The 24,157-nt window shown below is 35.4% G+C and overlaps 1 protein-coding gene across 4 annotated transcripts; it reads left to right on the top strand.

Moving 5' to 3' along the window:
- The first annotated feature begins 6,827 nt into the window (after nucleotides 1-6,827).
- LOC149783295 (protein toll-like) lies at nucleotides 6,828-22,308 on the top strand. Of its 4 annotated transcripts, none has more exons than XM_089931528.1 (3): nucleotides 6,828-8,122; nucleotides 15,984-16,080; nucleotides 16,828-22,308. In XM_089931528.1, the coding sequence occupies exon 3, from the start codon at nucleotides 17,326-17,328 to the stop codon at nucleotides 19,360-19,362; it is 2,037 nt and encodes a 678-aa protein (XP_089787654.1). In that variant the 5' UTR covers nucleotides 6,828-8,122; nucleotides 15,984-16,080; nucleotides 16,828-17,325; the 3' UTR covers nucleotides 19,363-22,308. The 4 variants fall into 4 exon arrangements, with proteins under 4 accessions (XP_089787654.1, XP_089787656.1, XP_089787655.1 ...); XM_089931529.1 differs by having other exon boundaries at nucleotides 8,118-8,243; XM_089931531.1 differs by having other exon boundaries at nucleotides 8,118-8,243; nucleotides 16,828-17,315.
- The last annotated feature ends 1,849 nt before the right edge of the window (nucleotides 22,309-24,157 follow it).

The following is a 24,157-nucleotide window of genomic DNA, read 5'->3' as shown; positions in this document are numbered from 1 at the left end:
ATATAGCACTTGCTATTTGGTCACGGAGACTTGACGTAGACACACTAATTCAAACAAGCGATTCATCATTAACTGTTGATGACCTCAGATGTTTCGTACTGTACATGAAACAGTAATGGAATTACTAACCATTCATCATTGATATAACGATCTGTTATTAATCCCTATTGTTCTGATATATATATAATGCTGTACCTAAATGTAAAGGATATTTGGTATGCATTTGGCCTTGTTTTTGTACATGATTTTGTAATGAGTTGAACTAATGCTGGCGCAAATGAAATTGATATGATCTAAACAAAATAAAATGTATGTCATCAAAAGTCCTTGGAAATATCTGCACCCAGTCTTTCTAATATGAATAATATTTCATCATACAGAAATTTAAATTTATCAGTTAGCCAAAATACAAGATTGTTTGGTCTTGGATTATCGTTTCGTTAAATATTTAGTTATTACTTTCCATTTTAAAAGACGGTGTCAAATGGTCAATTAGGGTACGGAATGGAGTGTAATTTGTTTAAGTGATTATCTAGCTATTTTATGTTATCAAAATGAAATATGTTGTATATATGACGTGCATAAACACCATCAGTCCCATAGTCAATTCGGACCATATGAGGTATATTTGATTAATGCAAAACAAAAAGAAGATTATTTATCTGCGTGATTGAATAGTTTTCATCGGCCAGACAAAGTTGCCGTTTTGGTGTACGAGACTTATGATGGTTATCATTAGGTACAATTTATAGCGACTACGGCGTACAACTATTATCGATTTGAAACACGTGAGTTATGCTGAATAAACCTAAAAAAATGTGACTGATTAAGACCAAATCATGAATTAATAGAGTACGTTTATTATGTCTTAGCCCTGGACATATCATATATGTACATATGTTTCCTAACAAGTTTACATGAAGTATCTCAGGATGACAGCTGATGTCAGAAATAAATTATTATGTTTTCAGAAATAATTATCTCACCCTTGGTGTATGCAAGACTAAATTAATGAAGTAATGTTTTCAGTTTCGAGACATTGCAGGTAAAATATAGAAAATGACAGAAACTCAAATCTTGTCAAATACAAACATGCACCGTGTCACGGACGAATTGTTAGTGAGTGCATACATGTAAGTTAACCTGTAGTATGTAGTATTACAAGTGCGACTGGAAATTAAGTTAGTTCGAGTTTCCGATGATCATTTCCATTCTATGCTAGATTCCGAAAGTGGAAATGTATCTCATGAGAGTCGAAATACTAGCATCAAATATGGAATGAGAGAGTGATAGAAACATGGATTACAATAACTTGAACTTAACTTCTTTCAAACCTTTCGAGTACAGGGCTACTTTTACTCTCGTAGCAAATTCGTGAGCAAGTTTCACAACGTGTATCATTTGAAAGCTGATGATATTGTCAATCTGTAATAGACAGTTGCTGTTGTTAAAGCAACGGACAAGAACGTGACTCAAATGAAAATGCAACAACCACAAAGATACGTACCTTTTCATCTGAAATTATTTGATTTGGTCTGGATACACATGCATCAGACGATACAATAAATCCTGCTTAAAGTTTAAGAAAATAAAAATAATCACAACGTTTATTAAATGTTTATGTGATCACAGTATTTGGTGTGACATTCAATACATATGTTATTTCTTTACTACTGTGTCAGACACCCAGACTGGAACTATTTTTTTAATACTGTGTCACACACGCAGATTGGAACTATTTTGATACTACTGTGTCACACATGCAGATTTGAACAATTTCGGTACTACTGTGTGACACACTCATATTGGAACTATTTCGATACTTCTGTGTGACACTCCCAGATTGGAACTATTTTGGAGCACTCTTTGGCGTCTACTTATGAATATTCATGGACGCGCCCAAGCAATATTTTACAAATCCCAATTTGTTTTGAATTTTATTCAACAAGTAAAGCTCAGATTGTTTTAGAAAGCATGATAGAGGGATGTTTGAAAACACTAAATCGTCTTCGTGTTTTCTTCATATTCGAGGAAAAGAAATGATTTGAATACGGTTATGAACGTCTCTCGGCCACACGGACGTGATTTATTCCTTTCCCCACTTCAACCCTGTTATTTGCACCGAATTAGAAGAATCATGTTTGTAGTGTTTGCATTGATAATACATTATTCATGATCTTACTTTCCTGCGATAACACTGACAAAAAGCATTAACTTATTTGAATTAAGAGAAGATCGTGCAATAACAGGAGCAAACTGTGGCAGGAGATACTTTTCTACTCCGGAGAATTAAAAAAAAAGTAATATGTAGACAGGTCAGTCTGCATAAGTGATCCAACATGTCTCGTTTTGTGTTTCGCAGGAACACATGAACTTGGTAGTGTTACGTTCATTTAAATGTTCCTTTGTGTGTAATGAGTGACAGTCGGTTTCGATGCGCTTTCTGAATTGCAAACCTGCGGCTATGAAATCTTTTTTTATCAGCTCTAAGAAATTTGATGATTCATAACATTCAGGAAAAACTTACAGAAGATGCGACTGGTAGGAGAGCCTACAAACACTATACCCACAAACATGCGTATATACTGTCATACATGATGGGGATGAGGTTTATGTTTATTACTTTGGGATCCTAATGTCCTACCGATTTTGGGACTTTCAATATATATTTCCTTAAGAAGCGCCGATAATAGATGAAGTGATGGAAGCTAATTACTTGAAAGTAGTTCATAAATGTTCTTTGTGCTAAGATTAAAGAAGAGTCATACGAAAACGTTTTTAGTTCTTTCTCTCCTCAATTTAATGGTGGTCAGTAAATTTGTCTTGGCGATTTTGACGACACTTAAGCCAGAATGCTATGAGAAAACTCAAAATTTGTTGCAAACACTTTATTGCAAAATCGAAAACCAATCGTCTATGAAGATATCATACCATTTTGTAAAAACAATGTTTGGAATAGTTATCAGAAAACAGAAAAAACTGTAAAAGATGTTCTAAACATAAACCAGTTTGAAGTGTGTATGTCGGATTTTTATACCTCATTAAATGTCTTATGATCAGAATGCTAGATAACGTCAGTTATTGTCCGTTAATGTAGTTCGAATTTCCTTTGATCTTTCCCACCCATTTTAGATATATGGACAGTTATATTAGAATGACCGATCAGAGAGGAGTTCCTCTTGAAAACATCGAATCCTCCAGAATCACAGTGAAGCGCTATAATATAGTATCTATAAATAGGATTTAGCTAAGCTTAACGACACCGTATCTAACCTTCCTTGGCATCCGTCCGTCTACGGGAGACGATGGTGTAGTTCCAGAGTAAGCTTTTGTTTATCCTTCTTTCTAGCTCTCTTTTCAGCTTGTTTCATTTTTCTGTGTTCCTCTGCTTTTTGAACTCCCTGCCTGACAGCTAGATGCCAGCTGAAACGGTTGTTTGCACAGCTCTCCCAGTCGTTGACATTGATGTTTGCCGTCTTCGTGTCCTTCTTACAAACATCTTTGTAGCGCAGACGTGGTCGTCCAGTCAGTCGTGCACCTTCTGCTAACTCCGCATATAACAGGTTCTTGGGAATGCAGCCTGTGTCCATTCACTTGACATGGCGGAGCCAGCGAAGGCGACTCTCGCTGAGAATGGAGAACATGCTGTTCATGTTGGCACGTTCTAGAACCCCTGTGTTTGTTACTTTGTCCTGGATGTGCAGAATGCGCCGCAGACATCTCAGAAAGAAGCTGTTGAGTTTACTCTCGAGTCTTGCATAGGTGGGCCATGTTTCGCCTCTGTACTTACCTCATATTGATAAATATAATATTTATCTTTGTCGACGTAGCAATCAAAACATAATTCGTGACATTAATGAGCTCACATTGAACAATTTACAAATGGTATACTATTTATCCAGCATTTGTTCTCCCATCTTTTTCCTGATGTTGACGCTTTTAATAATTTTTGCCGGCTATATAATTAATTTTGGTACAGCGATGATCTGAAAAAATAAGAAAGTCAGAATTCCTAGGAAGTCACTAAATGACTGGCAGCGTGCGGAAGATGTGTGTAATTATTCCATTTTGCTATTTCATCGAAAAAATAGAGAGAAGCTGTAGGTGTTAAACAACACAAGCAGTTTCGATGAAAACACCAACTGTGTCACGTAAATGGGCTGCATGGAAATAAGTTTATTTATTTGCAAGCAGACCGTTTAATGGGGAGTGTGCGGGTATGGGACCATAATGCCTCTAGTGGATTTGGTATTTTGTTTGCTTCGTCAGGAAACTGTAAGGCTCACGTTGAAATTTCCTTAACGTCGAAGCAATTATAAATCGACTGGCATAATTTCATTTGCTAAAGAACGTTTATGTACTTATTTGTTTATGGTTCTCTTCATTTCCGAAATGCCTAGATATTTACAATAATCACTCACATGATTTCTAAAATTAGTTATATTAAAAAAGATTTATTATGTAACCTTACTTATTATTCCAGGAGGATGAAATAGTTTAGATTTACTTCTTTTACACTACGCTATTTGCTCACAGTGGGAATACTATTGACCATGTAGCACTTCACATGGACCAGCGCTCTCCGTCACGGATCACTGCCATCTTACCTCTGTCTGCGTGGTTTCGAGTCTCAGGCTCGACCAATGTGGTTGTGTGAGAAAGCTAGCCGGTTGCCTCTCGTGGGTCAGTGTTTTTTTCGGGGGTTTTCACCGGTTTTTCCACCACCATTAATACTGGTTGCCATATATAGCCTATCTTGCGCCGAAAAATGGAGTTAAACTCTATAACAACAACAACACATACATCTAACAAACATTTAGAAAAACTGACCTCTAGGTCTTAAAAATAATAAAAATATAAATTTAGCATAATTAATAATGTAAATGCATATGTTCAAATCTAAGTATTTTAAAGAAATACATTTATTTTTTCATTTCTGCAAAATTTGCTCGTTATCGCTCTTTCTTAGTACGAAGTTTAAACCCTTAGATTCGTAACAAGATGAGTATCATTTTCAAAGTCAGAAATCTAAAATCAACTAAAAATAATTGCTTGGCAGGAAAGTGTCTTGAAATTTTGTAACAAATACCTCAACTTCCAAGTTACGAAACATTGCACCACTATCTTACGTGTCTGCTTGCGGATTGAAAAGCGACATGAAGTATAAATCAGAAATGTTATTTCCCCGTTAATTAATATACAAAGCAATAGTAAATGACTATATTGATTCTGCAAGATTACTGACAAAACATGTTGTATCGATAATTAACTATGACGACATTTAATACATGGTAATTACCCCATCAAAGACTCGGCATACAAGTTTGACTGATGATAAACCTGAAAATAATTCAATAATAATAATAATAATAATAATAATAATTGTCTATTAGTAGAACTGACACATGGGAACATAGTGTGCAAATGTGAACAAAATATGTTCTCTTGTACAAAAATGAGTTTCTTAAAGCCCGGCTAATTTAAAGTAAATTTACTGTTTGCGTATCTCATTCACTGTCGGTAATGTTGGCAACGAACACTGAAATTGTATACTTCCATGGTAGGTAAATTGAAACTGTACGGACCGTTAATGCCCATTATAAGGGATACATGCTCTCAGATTACGGGTACAGTACAAACATGGAACATGCGATGCTGCTGACTTCCACCCAATGCACATTAATAATCGATGTTTGAAACTTTGGCTATGAACACAAAATAAATATCAAATATTTATTTGTCTGTATGTTCCATATATTACTACCCTATAGTCTTCAAATAACTAACAGAGAGAAAATAGTGAGAAGCAACAAGCTATGCAAATATCAACAAATATTATTCCCCTAGAATATAAAAAAGGAATATATATATATATATATATATATATATATATATATATATATATATATATATATATATATATATATATATATATATATATATAAGCAGTTGATTATGTTGCGAATTAAATACCAAATAATCAAAGAATTGGAGACACAAGTCATAATGATTCAATTTCTGAACAGACTGTAGTGGAAATCCAAATGAAATGCAACGCTAAAAGTGTTGATGTCATGTAGTGGCTCGTGAAGAGGAGCTTTGCCAACAGTCTTTGGTTGGATCACATTAATGCAAAACGAGAATAGATCATTATTTGAAATTTTACTATAAATTCAAGTCTCTTTTACCAAGCACGTTATTTTGAAGAGCACGTTGTTATTGCAGGTATGTAACATCGTAAACACTTACTGAATGATACCTAGTTTATTGGGGGCCCCAAGTGTCCTAGTGGTCCAGGTCTATGGTGTTGATGCTACTAAATATAATTGTGTCCATTCGGTCTGTTACTTGGTATCAAGTCACAGAATACTATAATTTTTTGACTAATACATTAATACGTACATATAATTAAACTGACCAAGAAACACACTGAAGGTTCATTGGTACATCCAAAATCATAATATGATATGATTACCTAATTATCTTGCTCAAACGAGAAGATATCTGATACTTTGTTAATGTGTATTTGTGTGGTGAAGCAAACGATAGCCGACAACGAGCTGTTTTACAAACAATATTCAATAATGCAAGCACGTCTATCAAGGTGCCTATGCGACAATATGATCAGTCACAGTCTTTTACGCGTGAATACCATTGAATGCCATGGCTGTATTAGTACGTTTGAAATACATGTGTACGTTACGAATGGATTTGAATCATATTTCAATACATAACCAGGTATGCTTCGTTCAGTTGTGTCACGCACACTGATTTCGGTACAGACGTCAGAGAAGCAACATTAAAAGTGTTGATTTAGTGGCAATGCCAAAATGATGTTTCTGTTGTTGTTGTGGGGTTTGACGCAATTTTTCAGCACACGATAGGCTATGCATGGCGGCCAGTATTAATGGTGGAGGAAGAACCCGGGAAAACTCCGGGAAGAACCACCGACCCACGAGAAGCTACTGGCAAGCTTTCTTTCATACCACATTGGCCGAATCCATGACTCGAACCCACGCAGACAGAGGTGAGATTGCAGTGATTCGTAACGGAGAGCGCTTTAGACCACTCGGCCACTCGGGGCCATGCCAAAATGAAGTGCAGTTTCACTTATTCCTTTGTTTGTAATTGGAAGTAGACAAAATGCAGTTTCAACATTAAGGCTCCATGTTGACTCTCAAAAGACTAGTACGGCATAATTATATTAATACAACACCTAATGCTAGTTGCTGTGAGCTATTTTCCACTGTGTATGCCAAGAAATGATTATTGTTACAGACAATGCGCTAAAGATTCACGTGAACCAATACAGAAAAGGCCCAAAGCACCTTTCTGCACGACGTAAGGAACGAGCTATAGAAACAACATGAGATGGGATGCGTATGATGAGGATATGCATGACATTAAAATCTATGACTTTTCAAGGGTCAGGTTTATATTTTAAAAAAAGTGACCTTGTATTTTAAAGAGTACACTATTTTCGGCTTTATCATTAATATATGTGCATTTTGTGCCAGTCATGTTGCTGGTGCAGTCGGCGCTATATAACCATGGTTTTGTTGGTGTTCATATGTATGACATTTAAGCGATTAATCAAAGCAAGCGCATCTTGTAAGCAGACACGAGCTTTCACAACCTCCTTGAAAACAATTATATTACTTACATAAAGTATATATCTGTCTGGATACTAATCTACGTATTTTCCTACCCACGAAAAGTAAAGGTGGACATAAAAATAAATAGATTCAATGACTCGGTTTACTAAATTCAAATGAATCAACTTCAAGACATCTATGCGAACATCGGAATGATAATTCTACATTCTTCTCAGCTATTTTATATTTATACTTTAATTTGGTTGAAATGAACCCCGTGAGCGAGTGATACATATTTAAACTGAAGTCATTTGTGCCCTTCTGAAAAGACCCGGAAGCACAAATTTGCATTAGAAATGTTACTAGGGCAAGGTAAACTGTGCGTCATTAATCTGTTGCTGTTTGCCTCAACAATACGTGGCGTGTTGATAGATACAAAGCTTTCCCTGGAAGAAGTACAATGTGTAGGAGAGAAATCACCCGATAATTCAGGACGCTTCCTTTGTGAATGGATGTATGGACATTTTGTAAGTATCCACGTATCGATTTATCAGCATGACACGACTCAAATGCTCAACTCATATTAGCCGTGTTTACAGCGGCATGAGATTCTGTCTAGTACAATTGTGAAATGTTTGGAGAATGATGGTAAGTTTTCCGATATATTTAGTAACCAATATCAATACAGGCATCTAACATGGCTAATTTCAACTTTGACTCTGATCTGCATACTATCATTCGCATTAGTAGAGATTTCAGCAACTGGCGGTGTTGACTATAAGAAGTATCTGTTGCATACATTTGTGTGTGATTTTGATTTTTAACGTAGCTTTAACAATTTTTCAGCCATATCGCTACGATGTTTGCAGTGTGACCATTTAATATAGTGATGTCTAGCACTGGGGCATCATGCTGCAGACATGTAGCATGATGTCCCACCCAGTCACATTATCCCGACACCAGGCCAACCAGTCCTAACTCTAACCTCTTAATTCCGAGTGCCAAGCGCCATTTTTATAAGTCTTTGGTATGTCTCAGTCGGGGTATAGAACCCACGACCTCCTGCATCCGAGACGGACGCTCATATTGCTAGGCCACCGGAGCGGTGCATGCATGTAGACACATTGTATTAATTTCGTAAGGCCTATTATTTTGGAAGCAGAAAGAGTACTATCTTGGGGATGTACGGTTTCGATGGTTTCAAGTTGCTCTACCACGATATAATAGACATAAACACCTGAATAATGTAAAACAGTCTTTAAAAAATGTGTTTAAATAAAGTTATAATTTTTTTTAATCAACATTCTGACTATTTATCAGTTCATTCAAGACAAATGGTATATCATCACACTGAAGACTTGTTTATATGATGCATAAAAACAATCACATGAGAACCTTCGGATACTTCAGTTTTTAGTCAGGTACAATATCAAAATTACCGAAAATGAAACGTTGTCTATTATTAAAATACATCATGTCTCTGTGGGGGATTGTTAGTGAATGCAAGCAAATACTTGAAGTTGTTGTCTGTCACATTAAATTATAAAATGATTCATTTTTATTGATAGGAATTAAGTTAGTCCCAGTTTCCATCTTAATGCTGAAAGCCTAGGGAGACCTCTCTAGTACCATTTTTTATGCGCATAACTCGGCCTTGGCTGGAACCGACGGTTTGCCATATCCGAGGCGGACGCTCTAACCACCTAGGCCACCGGGGGGGGGAGATATTATTCTGACACGTGTAAATAACGCCAAAAGGAGTAAGCTAATTTCAACTACACTAGTGTAAATAACGTTTAATAGAGTAAGCTAAATACAAGCGCATTAATGGAAACCACGCCTAATGGGATAAGCTAATTACAAGTGCAGTAGCGTAATTGACTCTAAATGGAGAAAGATAACTACAAGTGTAGTAGCGTAAATAACGCTGAATGGAGAAAGCCAATTACAATTGCAATAGCGTAAAAACCGATAAGTGGAATAAGTTAATTACGACTGAGGTAGTGTAAATAACGCTAAATGGACTAAGCTAATTACAAATGAAGAATGGACGAACTTACTAGTGAAGTAGTGTAAATAACTCAAACTCGACTAAGTTGATTGCAATTCAAGTAGTGTAAATAATCTGAATGGACTAAGCTAATTACAAGTTCAGTAGCGTAAATAACGCCGAATGGATTAAGCTAATTACAAGTGAAGTAGTGTAAATAACGCTGAATGGACTAAGTTAATTACAAGTGAAGTGGTGTAAATAACGCTAAATGGGCTAAGCTAATTACAAATTCAGTAGCGTAAACAACGCTGAATGGACTAAATTAATTACAAGTGAAGTAGTGTAAATAACGCCGAATGGACTAAGTTAATTACAAGTGAAGTAGTGTAAATAACGCTAAATAGAATAAGCTAATTACATGTTCATTAGCGTAAATAACGCTGAATGGATAAAGCCAGTTACAGTTGCAGTAGTGCTAATCACGTTAAATGGAGTAAGCTAATTACAAGTGTGCATTTGTGTAAATCGCGCTTAATGGAGTACGATAATTACATAAGCAGTAATGTGAATAAAACTAAATAAAAATAAAGCCGATTACAAATGCAATAGAGCAAATAATGCTTAATGGAGTAAGCCCTTATAAACGGCAGTGGCGTAAAGAAAAAACGCTTGATTTTCAGTATTACTAATGTTTGAATACCTTGTGATTTTGCTCATTTCTCTTTATCCTTATTTATCTCAGATCTCCTCTTAAGGCCGTTAGTGTACATTTTAACTACGGGATACATTATCGCAACGTGTGCATTGGAACAATATAAAATGCTTTTAAATTTTTTTCTACGGACATTACACAGTATAGACATATCCAGGTCAATGAGTCCTCAATGGTGCATAGTTATCCAACCAAGGTCATTGAATACCCAGAAAGCTGTAAGTTACTCAGATCAAGGTCATTGTCAATTTCCCTTAATTCAATGAATTTCAGGAGAAATGACCAATTACTCGCACATAAGTCATGAAAGCCAGAATTATCATTGAATTATAGTCCATAAACGCTAATATCTCAACATAATTGAATTCACGCATTAATATGAACTCATGTTCATGCATAAATCACTTAATACACAGTATTCTGTACGTTAGACAGTATGTCTCCTTTAATATACGGTGAGTTGTACAATTACCCATACTTAGAACCCTTCATACAAAGGATTTTACACTTACATTAGAATCACTAATGCGAATGAGTTCCTCAGTCTATGTTGTATGGGTCTAATTGGTTTTCGTTACTTTGTGTCCAGCATACGTAATATAATATTTCAGTGATTTGTATAAGGCTCTCTCGATAAAAGAAACAAAACACTGGAATTGTCGTTTGCAAAAGAGGAACACATTCATGTAGGAGATACAACAGATTTGCTTCAGCTAGCAATGGATTTACTAAGTCATCTAAAGGTTATAATATAATTATACTGGTGCTATTCACACCACATGTCCTTGAAATGGAAGGAATACTCCAACTGAAGGTATCTTTGTTTAATAGTCAAGTACAAATGTTTTTCAGTCCACACATTCGCAGATTCTACCAATTAAGATGAGGTTTACCGATTCATTGATTCGCATCGGCATCATGACCCACTATCGCTGCATGTACCCAGAGTATAGATACTTTGTATTTCACTTTGTTTTCGGAAATTTATTGGGCTATTAACGTTGATGATTTGAAAGGAGAATAATTAAAAATAATGAAATATTGAAACCAAATTATTATTATCTCTTGTGAGCGATGAGATAAACATGGCAACGCAATTTAGCTATTATCTATATATCACCGATATTTAATTAAGATAAATTTTAAAAAGGCGGACATAATTTTAAAATCATATCCATAATTGATATATATTTGTATGTTTCCCAGTATAGTCACACATAGTCATTCATGTCAATTATGTACAAATGAGTGTGCGACGATATATGGTTATGTGTATGAACTTCTATTTTTATTATTTTATTACAAAAACTGAGGACCACATGGCAGATGGGTCAGTCATGACCAAATGTGTTATCCTCGTTAAAGATAGTTTATTGTTATTATTATTATTATGCAATCTTCAGAGCTATGACGTAACACTTATGCAGAATTCGTAAAGGTCATTCCATCCTGATGCGTGACTGAGCCTATTCTGATCTGTAAGATGATTTATTCCGTGAACATCCACCCACCTAAGCTCTTTCGGGACCCCAAGTGGCCAAGTGGTCTAAGCACTCTCCGTTACGGATCATTGCCATCTCACCTCTGTCTGCGCCGGTGCGATTCTCGGATTTAGCCAATGTGAGACAGCTTGCCAGTAGTGGGTCGGTGGTTCTTTCCGAGGTTTTCCCGGGTTCTTCCTCCACCGTTAATACTCGACGCTATGTATAACCAACATATCGTGTACTGAAAAATGGCGTTAAAATCCCACAACAACCTAATCTTATGGAGAGTGAGATGAGAGCCACTGTTATCTCTTTCCACAACTCTGCCAAGTAAGCCTCCAAAATAAACCTTAAAACGCAATCGCAGAAATACACCGTACATATTCCACAAGGGTCAGTACTAGATACACAACCATTTTGTATGCAAAACCACAGTACCAAAGCTTCAGTCATGAACATTTTTTCCTCAACAGTCAACAGTGAAACAAATACAATGTCAAGATCGCCTGCCTGTATACATCGATGAGAGAATTGCATAGGTTGAATAAACTCAGCTTTGACTAGCAGATGCACGGACAACGATGTACATTCATTGTAGAAAATCTTTTTTCTTATCTGCGTGGCTCTCGGTAGATATCAATTTTAATCCCTTGTAGCGAACAAGGTAAGCATGTACGCAAATGTGTAGTAAAGATTAGCGGAGCACAATATCGATCTGATTCAAAATCATAGCATTATAGAACAGCTCTGCTCCGTTAATCGTTTTCCTATTCATCGCTTCCTCCTGCTAACACCTTATGTTTCACTTCCTCCTGTTTCGTTCCGCGTCTCAATCAGCCGCAACGACAAGGAAATCAGCAAACATTCCTAGTCATTCTGAAACACAATCCTTTCTCTCCAAGAATTTTCCGAATGAAAAAATGCAGGGTTAAACGAAGATGTGAAATTTAATCATTTTTGACCTGTTAAGTTCATCCCATTACTTTTCTCCAATCCATCAATCCATCTGCCAGTCCTTTGATATATCCATCACTCTATCCCTTCATCACACCATTACTCCTCTACCTTCACATACACTTATATTACGATTTATAATTGTTAAGAATATATATATATATATATATATATATATATATATATATATATATATATATATATATATATATATATATCATTAGATCAGACCAAATACAGTTAAGTAAAGCGAGGTTTGTCTCCACTCTATAGCTTAAACTTGATCATTTGAATTCAGACAAGCTGGTGACATGAACTTGAGCGATTCGCCGATCTAGTCCGTATCTGCCTTTCCCTCATGACACGGTTTACATGAATGCATGTTCCATTTCAGATATGTGTTTGCATATTAATTTTAGGTCGAATATACTACACAACTGACGATGTCCCAGGTGTTATTCTGTACACGTGCCTAATGACTTTTAAAGGGACCTGGAATCAACTTCAGGAATTGTTAAGTGTTCTTTATAGTAATAAACATTGACTCTAACAGGAAACAGATCTACCTTCACCTTAGATCTATGCAGCAATGAGACTTACAATATACAAAATGTCCTTGTACGGAGTATAGTCCGAAATTTGAATTGAAACATATTTAATATCTTATCATCGTAAAATTACTAATCTGACTAAATGATAATATAACCCTATAGCCCCTTAAAAAGATATATTTGGGTTTTAATATTATGTACATCTATACAGGGATACGTCGGCTAATGAGCGGAATTATTCCAGCAACGGAAATGTGAACAATATATGTTAAGATGCGGGTGTCCATATTTATTACACTGCATAGGAGATACAGATTAGTTAGCCTAAAATACCATAATTACAGCATTCACGACAGAAGAAATTAAACAGCCTCACTGTCTGCAAATATTTAAACATACTGCAATTATGCACCTTCTTAATCACGTTACTAGTATGTTTCCTACACGATATCTCAAGATAAAAGCTGATCAAAAGATACTCTACATGAGAAATGTGTGTACTGCAAAAACCTCAATTTGATCCGATTTGAAAGTTACTGCCGATCCGGCGATTGCAGTGACCTCTTTTTGCCTTGAACGCCTGATTGTAACGACCATTTTGTGTGTAGCTATTCGTTGGTGTATTATTATTGCATAAAACAAATACTTAGAAATACGACAAAAATGGAGATTTTCCATTTGGACTTTGGTCGATACCGTCAGCCATCTAGGCATATTCCAATTTTCAGAAAACCGAATCAATTTGCTACATACATACATACATACATACATACATACATGGAGCCTGCATATGTTCAATCAGAATAAATATATGCGTCATATTTTTACCTGGTATTAGATTCTAACTAGTTTCGTTAATCTATGCAATGCTAAGTCCGCTGAAACTATGCAGATTTGTTGCATTTTCACAAGTCAAAAGCACATGTCCCAACTAAGAAGCGTACATTGCATTATTTCTGCAATCAGTCTGATATTGTTGTTATACCTATTCCATGTAAGGCTTGACTCAATCGAGTTTCACACAATAGTGTCAACCAAAAGGTGACTATTTGACTTTGCTGCCTCATTTACTGTTAAACTATTATATTTATAATCTAGTTTTACTCCGTCCGAACGAAAGTCCATTCAGTATGGATTTAATTTTCATTGAATAGAATATCGAATATGTCTTAAAGCTTTTATGTAATAAAATTGGGCATTATAACCACTAACACCATATTCTAAATATATAGTATATTTTATATCTCACACTATTATAAATACATTTAAGCGATTATGTATTGATTAAATTATTTTACCAGCTTATAATGAAACATTTTCATTTACACTGGGTTTTTATCAGACTTTATATTTAGTTATTTGTTTTGCACACATATGAGATTTACACACACACACACACACACACACACACACACACACACACCTACCTGAACATGGTTGTAATTCACGAAATTAGCTAAACTTTATTTGTTCTAGTAGTGTCCATTTTTCTTTAACTTCCCAAGCAAATATTGAATAGGATTATGTTTAACGATAACATAAAATGTTGCTAAATGTTATATAACAAGCAGGGTGTGGTAGGTGTATTTTCATAAAATGGATATATCTGCAAAGAGAAGATCTAGTTTGGAAGAACAGGGTTTAGCCTTCATGTTACCGATATCAGTTTGCAGCGAGATCTATTCGCAGCAGCACATATTAATTATCAGAAATGAAGACCAACGTTTACGGAATCAATGCCCATTTTACTATTAGCATTCTGTTTACGTTCATACAAACACAAACCTTAAAGGACAAATATGTAACACGGGACTGAAAATGTCATAATTAAAATATGTAACACGGGACTGGCAATGTCATAATGAACTGTGTCACGCGAATAAGTAGCTGTATGATTAAGGTTACTGCTACAATATAATAAATTAGCTTCCGTTTGCGACCGCTCCGGTTGCATGGTTAGAGGGTCAGCTTCGATTGCATGATGGTGTGGCTTCGAACCCCGGAAGAGTCATGTTAAAGACTTTTGGTGCTTGCAGATGCCATGATTGGTAGTCAGCATTAAGAGGTTAGTGTTAGGACTGGTCGGCCTGGTGTCAGGATAATGCGACTGGGTGGGTCATTATGCTCCATGTCTGCGACATGATGGCCCAGTGCCAGACATCATTATAGCTACCCAACTGCAGACATTGCAGCGAGAGACATGATGCCCCAGTGCCAAACATCATTATTACTACCCCACTGCAGATATTGCAGCGACATATATATCCCTAAATACTTATAAAAAATACAAGATTAACCACAAAAGAAAAGATAAACGGTTATGTTTGGGAAACTATACATGGCTGTTTCAACAGGAATTAAATCTCTTAGCTTTATTCCCATTGTTCGTTGTCAGTTTATTGCATTTATCTTAATCAATCCATGACACGCTTAATCCCTTGCTGGAGCCACATGATTTGCATTCTTTACACACACACACACACACACACATATATATATATATATATATATATATATATATATATATATATATATATATATATATATATATATACAGTGACTCCGTGATTCATGGTGTTTAATTTAATATACTTTATTGTGTATCCCTATTGTCCAAAACTTTGGATCTATTTCGGTGCTTTTCAATCTACCATAAAATACGTGATTATGCGTTATATTTCATTATATACATAGACCGCCCCGTGGTTAGAGCGTCCGCCGTCCGAGTCATACCAAAGACTAACTGATATATGTACTAGGAGCTACTGTGCTTGGAGTTCAGTATTAAGAGGTAAGTGTTAGGACTGGTCGGCCTCGTGTCAGGATAATGTAACTGGGTGGGACATTTATGTCTGCGGCAATGATGCCCCACTGGTATACATCGCTATAAACTGCCACACTGCAGACATCGTAGCCATCTGAATGAAAAATTGTTAATACTAAGTTAAAATTCCAAAACACACACACTTACACACACACACATATATATGTATATATCATGAAGAAATGAAACCATATAGTTCAGTTTGACTATAACAACCTTTTTTCGTTGAATAATAGTCTTCCATTATCTATTTGCGGGATTATAACTCCCGGATGGAGTTCCTACCCTGCAATGACATATACAAAGGGTTAATTGTTTGTATCGTGTTTTATATGTTCCATTAATGTATTAGGCTTTTAACGCAACATAAGACCAGCTTGACTGGGATGGGGGGACCTACCATCACCCGTAAGAAGGTCCATAAAGATTACTTTAATATCAGTTGCATGCATATGATTTGAAGAAATGTAAGCTGGACATACAAGGGCTAAAGGTCGCTTTCGCACTGAAACCATGGGTAACGATGGACTTATATCCACATTGTAAATACAAAAAAGTGTTGTTTCTCATCATGTCAAGTCCTTTGTCTTCTTATACTTTTTCTGTTTTCTTTTTTATTCGTGACATGTTACCTACATTTTAAGGCATTTTGAGCAGATTGGACATTTGCTATTAAAAATGTGTGAATAAGTTGAAATTTTTTCAAACTTTTAGATTCGTCTACTCAAAGAATGCTGATAGCGACGTCTTCCTTGCCGGTTCGAAATGACGAGTTATATCCTGTTAACCTTGTATAGCGAACACGATGAAAAGAAGAAATGAAACCATATATGCATGAGGAAATATTCGAACATCTTATTCAACGAACCAAATAGTTCTAACATTTTGATGAAGTGTTCATTGCTCCATGGAAATATCTCTTGCATTTCAAGATTCACCTTGTCAGACTGTACTTTATCGTGGAGAATAGATTAAGTGCGACTATTGTAACAGTTTACGATTTCACATTTCTAAATAGTATGTATCAGTTCAGTGGGTTGCATGCTAGAGCCAGTGTAACTCCATAAATAATCATTGTACCTCAAATAGCAAATGCAGATTGTACAGCCGTTAAAGACATGTTTTTGTGAGATACAATACTAATGCAATATATGAATGCTGATGTAAAAACCCTCGTTATAAAAGGTGGCTTATTTCTGTAAAATAGCTAATATGTCTCTCATGAATTTTCAAAGCAGCATTATTCTATTTATGCTTACTTTAAACGTCTGCTTTTGCACAAGCTGCAACTGTACCAGGGTAAAGCATCGTCTGTACCTGAGCTGCAATCAACCAAACGAAGACGAGATCAAGGACTGTTTTGAGAAAAATAAACATGCCATCAATGTCTATGTAACCAATAGCAGTCTTACAAGAATCCCACCATCTATTCTTTATTTACACAGGGTACAATATCTGGATTTGTCCCACAATGCTATAACTGAGATTGATAACTACACACTGAATTCACTCAGAAGCGCGCTTCAAATTCTTGTGATGAGCTATAATAATGTATCAGTATTGCGCAATGGAACCCTTGATAATTTGACAAGTCTCCAAGAAATCTACTTAGATAATAATGGTCTTCAAGAAATAGAAGCCAATGCAATAAATTCAAAGCTAAAGTCCTTGCATTATATGCAGTTTTCATTCAATCAGCTGACACACCTCGATATTGGTCTTGTATGGGTGCCGATGCTTTCCAACTACACAGTGAACGTTTCAAGAAATGATATATCAAATTTTACCAACCATAAAGGAATAAGAGTCTCAGACTTCAAATCACGCAATTCGTTCCATGTTGATATGCAAAGGAATAACATTACAACAATCGACGCGAACTATCTTTTTCGTTTGGGCAAAGTAGAACACATTTGGGATCTTTATAATACTGGAATCGGTGGAATCAATATACTGTCTAACCATCTAGTATGTGACTGTTTATTATTTCCTTTCACAGTTTACATGAATGTCTTCAAATTTATGGACAGTTTAAATCCAGTCTACAATATTCGATGTGATAGCCCACAAGGGACAACAGAAACACCAATTATTGACGTTCCGATTAATGACTTTAATTGTTCGGTTGAGAAGCAGTGTCCACCCCAGTGTAAATGCATATGGACAATTGCTCTTGATTTGATAACAGTAGTCTGTAACAGTGACACGCTAGACACACTTCCGTATGTCCTTCCAGAGGGAAGGTACATCAATTTATCCGTACATAGTATAAACATTAAAGAGCTTTCCGATAGAGCATATTTTCAGAACGTCACAATTTTAGACGTTTCTTCCTCTTCAATTTCAACAATACACGACGACTTTCTTCCTTATTTCGAAAGCTTGGGCACCATTCAGATGTATAACAATTCACTCATGACACTTCCTGAAGGAATTCAAAATATAAATCTAGAAAATCTTTCCTCTTTGTATTTACATGGGAACCCTTTTCAATGTGATTGTCATACCCATTGGATGAAAGCCTGGCTTCAGACGAATAAAGCCAAGATCCCAGATCTAGACCAAGTCCTTTGCGAATCAGGACATCCAAAAGGCAAGCCAATCACGGATGCCTTAGATTCTGAGTTTATTTGCGATGGTATCAGCTTAGCTGTAGTTCTTGCAGTCAGTTTTGGCGTACTTAGCGTTTTTGTTGTTTTCGTGTTTACGGTATATTTATTTCGAGAGCCTATTAAAGTTTTATTGATCGCAAACTATGGATGTTTCCAGTGTCTTCGCAGGAAGGTTGCCACTAATCTACCTTTCGATATCTTTATTTCCTACAGTAGCTGCGATGAGAGATATGTTCAGGACGTACTCATACCCAAACTTGAAAATGATGGCTTCCGACTTTTTACACAAGACAATTTCATACCTGGGATACCCATTACAGATAACATATTAAAGGGAATAGATTCTAGCTTTACCACGCTAATAATTTTATCGAACAAATTCCTGGAAAGTGATTGGTGTCGGTACGAATTTGAACAAGCATATCTTAAAGTTCTGCAAGAAAAGGAAAGGCACCTGATAATTTTAAACCTTGACGACGAACTTAATAAAGAACGTATTCCCAAGACATTGAAATTGTACCTTAAAATGAACAATTATATCAAAGTTTCAGAGAAAAGGTACGAGTCACGCCTCTTGTTAGCTCTTCCGAGAATTCAGGCCAGAATCTCCGAAAGAACGCCTCTCCTGCAAGATTGATAAATATGCAATTAAGTCTTCACGTGTATAATCAGTGTTTGAAATATAAAGATTCAACACATATATCCAACCAACTCTTCTCTTTCAGGCGCTAATCCTCAGTAAGGATTGGAAAAAGTTGTGGTTCCATAGACTATGATCCGTGCCAGAATGATGCTTAGTTAGAAATATATTTGTTTATAATTTGTAATTTTCATTACTTCTCGGAAGGAAGAGTAGTTTCTATTCGGCTGTCTTTAAAGTCCAGTTACGATACGGTTAGCATTGAATCCTGAGTGAGCCATCCATTTTCGTTTTGCTATTTGTAGCACCTACTGAAACCACTTTTCCATTGTCAACTAGTTTTGACTAATAACGGTATAACCGGCGATTCTTTTGAATTTATATAGATCTTTCCAATTCCAATTAATTACGGCTGCCGTTGCAAGAATACTACAACAATACATACTTTCAAAATCCTATAACATAATTTGAACAGTGCTATGGAATGTACCATGATGGTTACATATTTGAACATTGCTATGGAAGGTACCATGATGGTTACATATTTGGACAGTGCTATGGAATGTACCATGATGGTTACATATTTGAATATTGCTATGGAATGTACCATGATGGCTACATATTTGAACAGTGCTATGGAATGTACCATGATGGTTACATATTTGAACATTGCTATGGAATGTACCATGATGGCTACATATTTGAACAGTGCTATGGAATGTACCATGATGGTTACATATTTGAACATTGCTATGGAATGTAACCATGATGGGTACATATTTGAACATTGCTTTGGAAAGTAACCATGATGGTTACATATCTGAACAGTGCTATGGAATGTACCATCATGGTTACATATTTGAACAGTGCTGCGAAATATACCATGATGCTTACATATTTGCACAGTGCTATGGAATATACCAAGATGGTTACATATTTGAACATTGCTATGGAATGTACGATGATGGCTACATATATGAACAGTGCTTTGGAATGTACCATGATGGTTACATATTTGAACATTGCTATGGAATGTACCAAGATGGTTACATATTTGAACATTGCTATGGAATGTACGATGATGGCTACATATATGAACAGTGCTTTGGAATGTACCATGATGGTTACATATTTGAATATTGCTATCGAATGTACCATGATGGTTGCATATTTGAACAGTGCTATGGAATGTACCATGATGGTTACATATTATAACATTGCTATGGAATGTACCATGATGGCTACATATTTGAACATTGCTATGGTATGTACCATACTGGTTACATATTCTTCTTCACCATAAGAACATCGATCTTATTTATGTTTATTATGAGCCGGGACATTCTCAGCTATGCCAACTATTTCAGTTGATATGAACATATGTTAACTTTTAAAAACGTATCGAATCACCATCACTCCTATTCAGAAGTCAACTAACTTTATTGTACCGTATTTGCTATAGTTATCGTAATGATTTTGTCCTCAATTTAAACTTATAATATTATTTATGTTCCTTGCATTTCTCAATATAAAATTACAGAGTGGATAAACCATTTAGAGAACTGTTAATATTCAATTGCCAAGCAAATATGTGTCCACGTGTTCTGAGCCCGTTGAAAAGCAGAAAAAAGCAACTTCAACGTAATCAAGCTTTTTTATCTTTTGCATTGCGGGCGTTGTCAAGTCCAATTGTCTTTCTCCTCAGACACATTTAGTATCTAGAATTTGATCTCGACGAGATTAATTTGGAGTGTATCCAAAGATTACGCTTGAAATGTATTTTTATAATCACTCTTTGCAAAGGGTAACGGGCAGAGTCCTTTACGAACAAAAATCATCTTAGAGTCCAGTGTACCAAATTGTAGGTGGCTAAGAGATGAAATGTATGAAGAAAGAGGCAAGATGAAGATGTGACAGAGGCTAAAAAGAATATATATATATATATATATATATATATATATATATATATATATATATATATATATATATATACTGCTAGGTGTTTCTTGCAGGAATCTGGATAATTATAAAATTCTGGAATGAATATTGCATGAGAGGGAGAGAGATGAAATAATATTGTCATAACTTAAAGAGAATGAATCCAGAAAAAACAGACGTGGACGGACCTCTTCAGTTATAAAGCTCCCAGAAAAGCTACTTTCTCATAGAAATATACTGACATCAAAAGATATATATATATATATATATATATATATATATATATATATATATATATATATATATAATCAGAGAAATATAGATACAGCCATAAATGGAAATATACAGACTTAAATATGCAAATGGATAAGGGAGATATAGAGATACGGAAATAAATTGAGATAAATACATAAAGAGAGAGAGAGAGAGAGAGAGAGAGAGAGCGAGAGATAAATATACAGAGACATATACGTATATATATATATATATATATATATATATATATATACAGACAGACACGTAGAGATAAGGTCATAGATATTACGATACAGACTTAACTATAAAAATGGGTAAGAGACATATTGAGATACGAAAATAAACAGAGATACAGACATAGATATAGTTATACCGAAATAGAGAGTGAATCGGCCATCATTAATTAGCCATAAGCAGCCTCATAAGCGCTTTGTATTTCACAAATCAAAGACACAGGGGATTAAGCATGTAGAGAAGTGTTAATTTCAACCTACCAAAGGTGTAGGCTCCCCTGTGCATATCGAGCCCTTTTCTTGCAGTATTGGCAGCGCTGTTTCTCGGCCAGCCTAGGACGAACTACGACTCTCAAACATGTTTGGATATCTTGTCAACCGAATATATTTTGTTTTCGTAAAAGTTAGTTAAATGCCAGTAATTGGCACCTTTGCACTGTTGGTATATACATACTTACTTTCTTCCTATGATGTATTGCATATACCATGCACCATCTAAATAGATTTTTCCATTATTTTTGTTTGTTTTGTTTTGTTTATTTTTGGGGTGGAGCACGGATGAATGTATTAGAGTTGTGGTGCATAATATTTGAATTATTTCAATATAACTATAATATAATATTGGTGTAATTCAACACAAATTTCCCTTGATACAATGACTGATTCCAGTTACAACACCTTTCATCTATCTCAGTAAACATACACACACACACACACACACACACACACACATATATATATATATATATATATATATATATATATATATATATATATAATGATCAGTCATTTTACGACAAAGAAAAACGTAATGTTAGAAATATTTATAGGTATTACGTAATCTATCTCTGACCAAGACCCAGTTATGAAATATATATCATCCCTACCTGCACTATTCAGCACCGCTTCTTTGCTGTTCATCATGGCGTTTTGAGTAAGCAAATCCAACTCATCTTCGACACTCTATCCATTTAGAAAACACAGATAACGTATAGCCCACTATAACGTACCAACCACCCCATTTAAACTAAAGTTACGTGCAAACCTACATCTACGTGTAACGAAAGGAAACATGGTAGGCAAATACGAACACACAACGACCAACATTCGTATACAGTAAGATCCGTGGATTAAAAAAGATAGAGGTGAGCGTTTACACACATGGACAAATATACATGACTGTTGTCATCTGTGAACATTTAAAGAAGATGAATAGAAGACTACAAAAACTCTTCCGGTAGATATTAAGTCACTCCAATGGCGCGTCGATGGTAAGAGCTTGCGCTTGTGTGTGCGCGTGACAGGTAAAGGGCAGATTTTATGAGCTTCGTTTTCTAAAATGCCAAACGATGAAGAAAACTTTAACAATTTGTTCAGAAATGCAAATATATTCTTCTTGCAGTTTGAAAATAATAAGAACTTTTTAAAATTCGAATGTGTTACACCATGAAGAAAATATGAACTGTTTTATTTTCTTAAAAATTAGGATTTGTTGGAAAACGAAAATTAAAACAATCTGATATTTGTCACCATAAAGGGCAAAATGTTGAATATTTGTTGTATGTTTGTTCGTTTAAAGCTAGTGGGTTTTGTTATTTTAGTTAAATATTCTGTACCATGAAAGAAAAGAAATAACAACTGTGTTGTTTGGAATGTGAATTTGCTGCATTATGTAAGTTAAACATGAACTTTGTTTTCTGTGATGAAATGTGTTCCATCCTGAAGAAAACATGAACCGTGGTTTTTTTTGGTAAACTATAGACATGTTTATTTTTGGACTTTAAAAAACAACACATGAACTTTACTTTTGAAATAGGGACATGTTACCATATGGATGCAAGGTATGACCTTTGTTATTTACGATGGAAATATTTGGTTTTGCATACTGAAAAATAAAATATATGAAATGTGTAAAATGTGTTATTTCATTTGAGGAGTTTCATAATTCTTAGCATATTTTAAGAGTTATGACTTCCTCCCCCTCTCTCAGAGTTATTAACGAGTGGTCGGATAAAGATTATCGTAGATGGTAGGAACTATCATCCCAATCCTAAGTAATTTACACCTAGGGAACGCGTGTAAATAACGACAAAAGGAGTAAGCTAATTTCAAGTGCACTAGTGTAAATAACGTTTAATAGAGTAAGCTAAATACAAGGGCATTAATGTAAACCACGCCTAATGGGATAAGCTAATTACAAGTGCAGTAGCGTAAATGACTCTAAATGCAGAAAGACAACTACAAATGTAGTAGCGTAAATAACGCTGAATGGAGAAAGCCAATTACAACTGCACTAGCGTAAAGACCGTTAAAAGGACTAAGCTAATTACAAGTTCAGTAGTGAAAATACGCTGAATGGACTAATC

This window comes from Sinohyriopsis cumingii, chromosome 14, assembly GCF_028554795.1.
Source record: "Sinohyriopsis cumingii isolate HCF-2022 chromosome 14, ASM2855479v2, whole genome shotgun sequence".
NCBI lineage: Eukaryota > Metazoa > Mollusca > Bivalvia > Unionida > Unionidae > Sinohyriopsis > Sinohyriopsis cumingii.
Note: the sequence above shows the minus strand (reverse complement) of the source record. Positions and strands in the feature narration are given on the sequence as shown.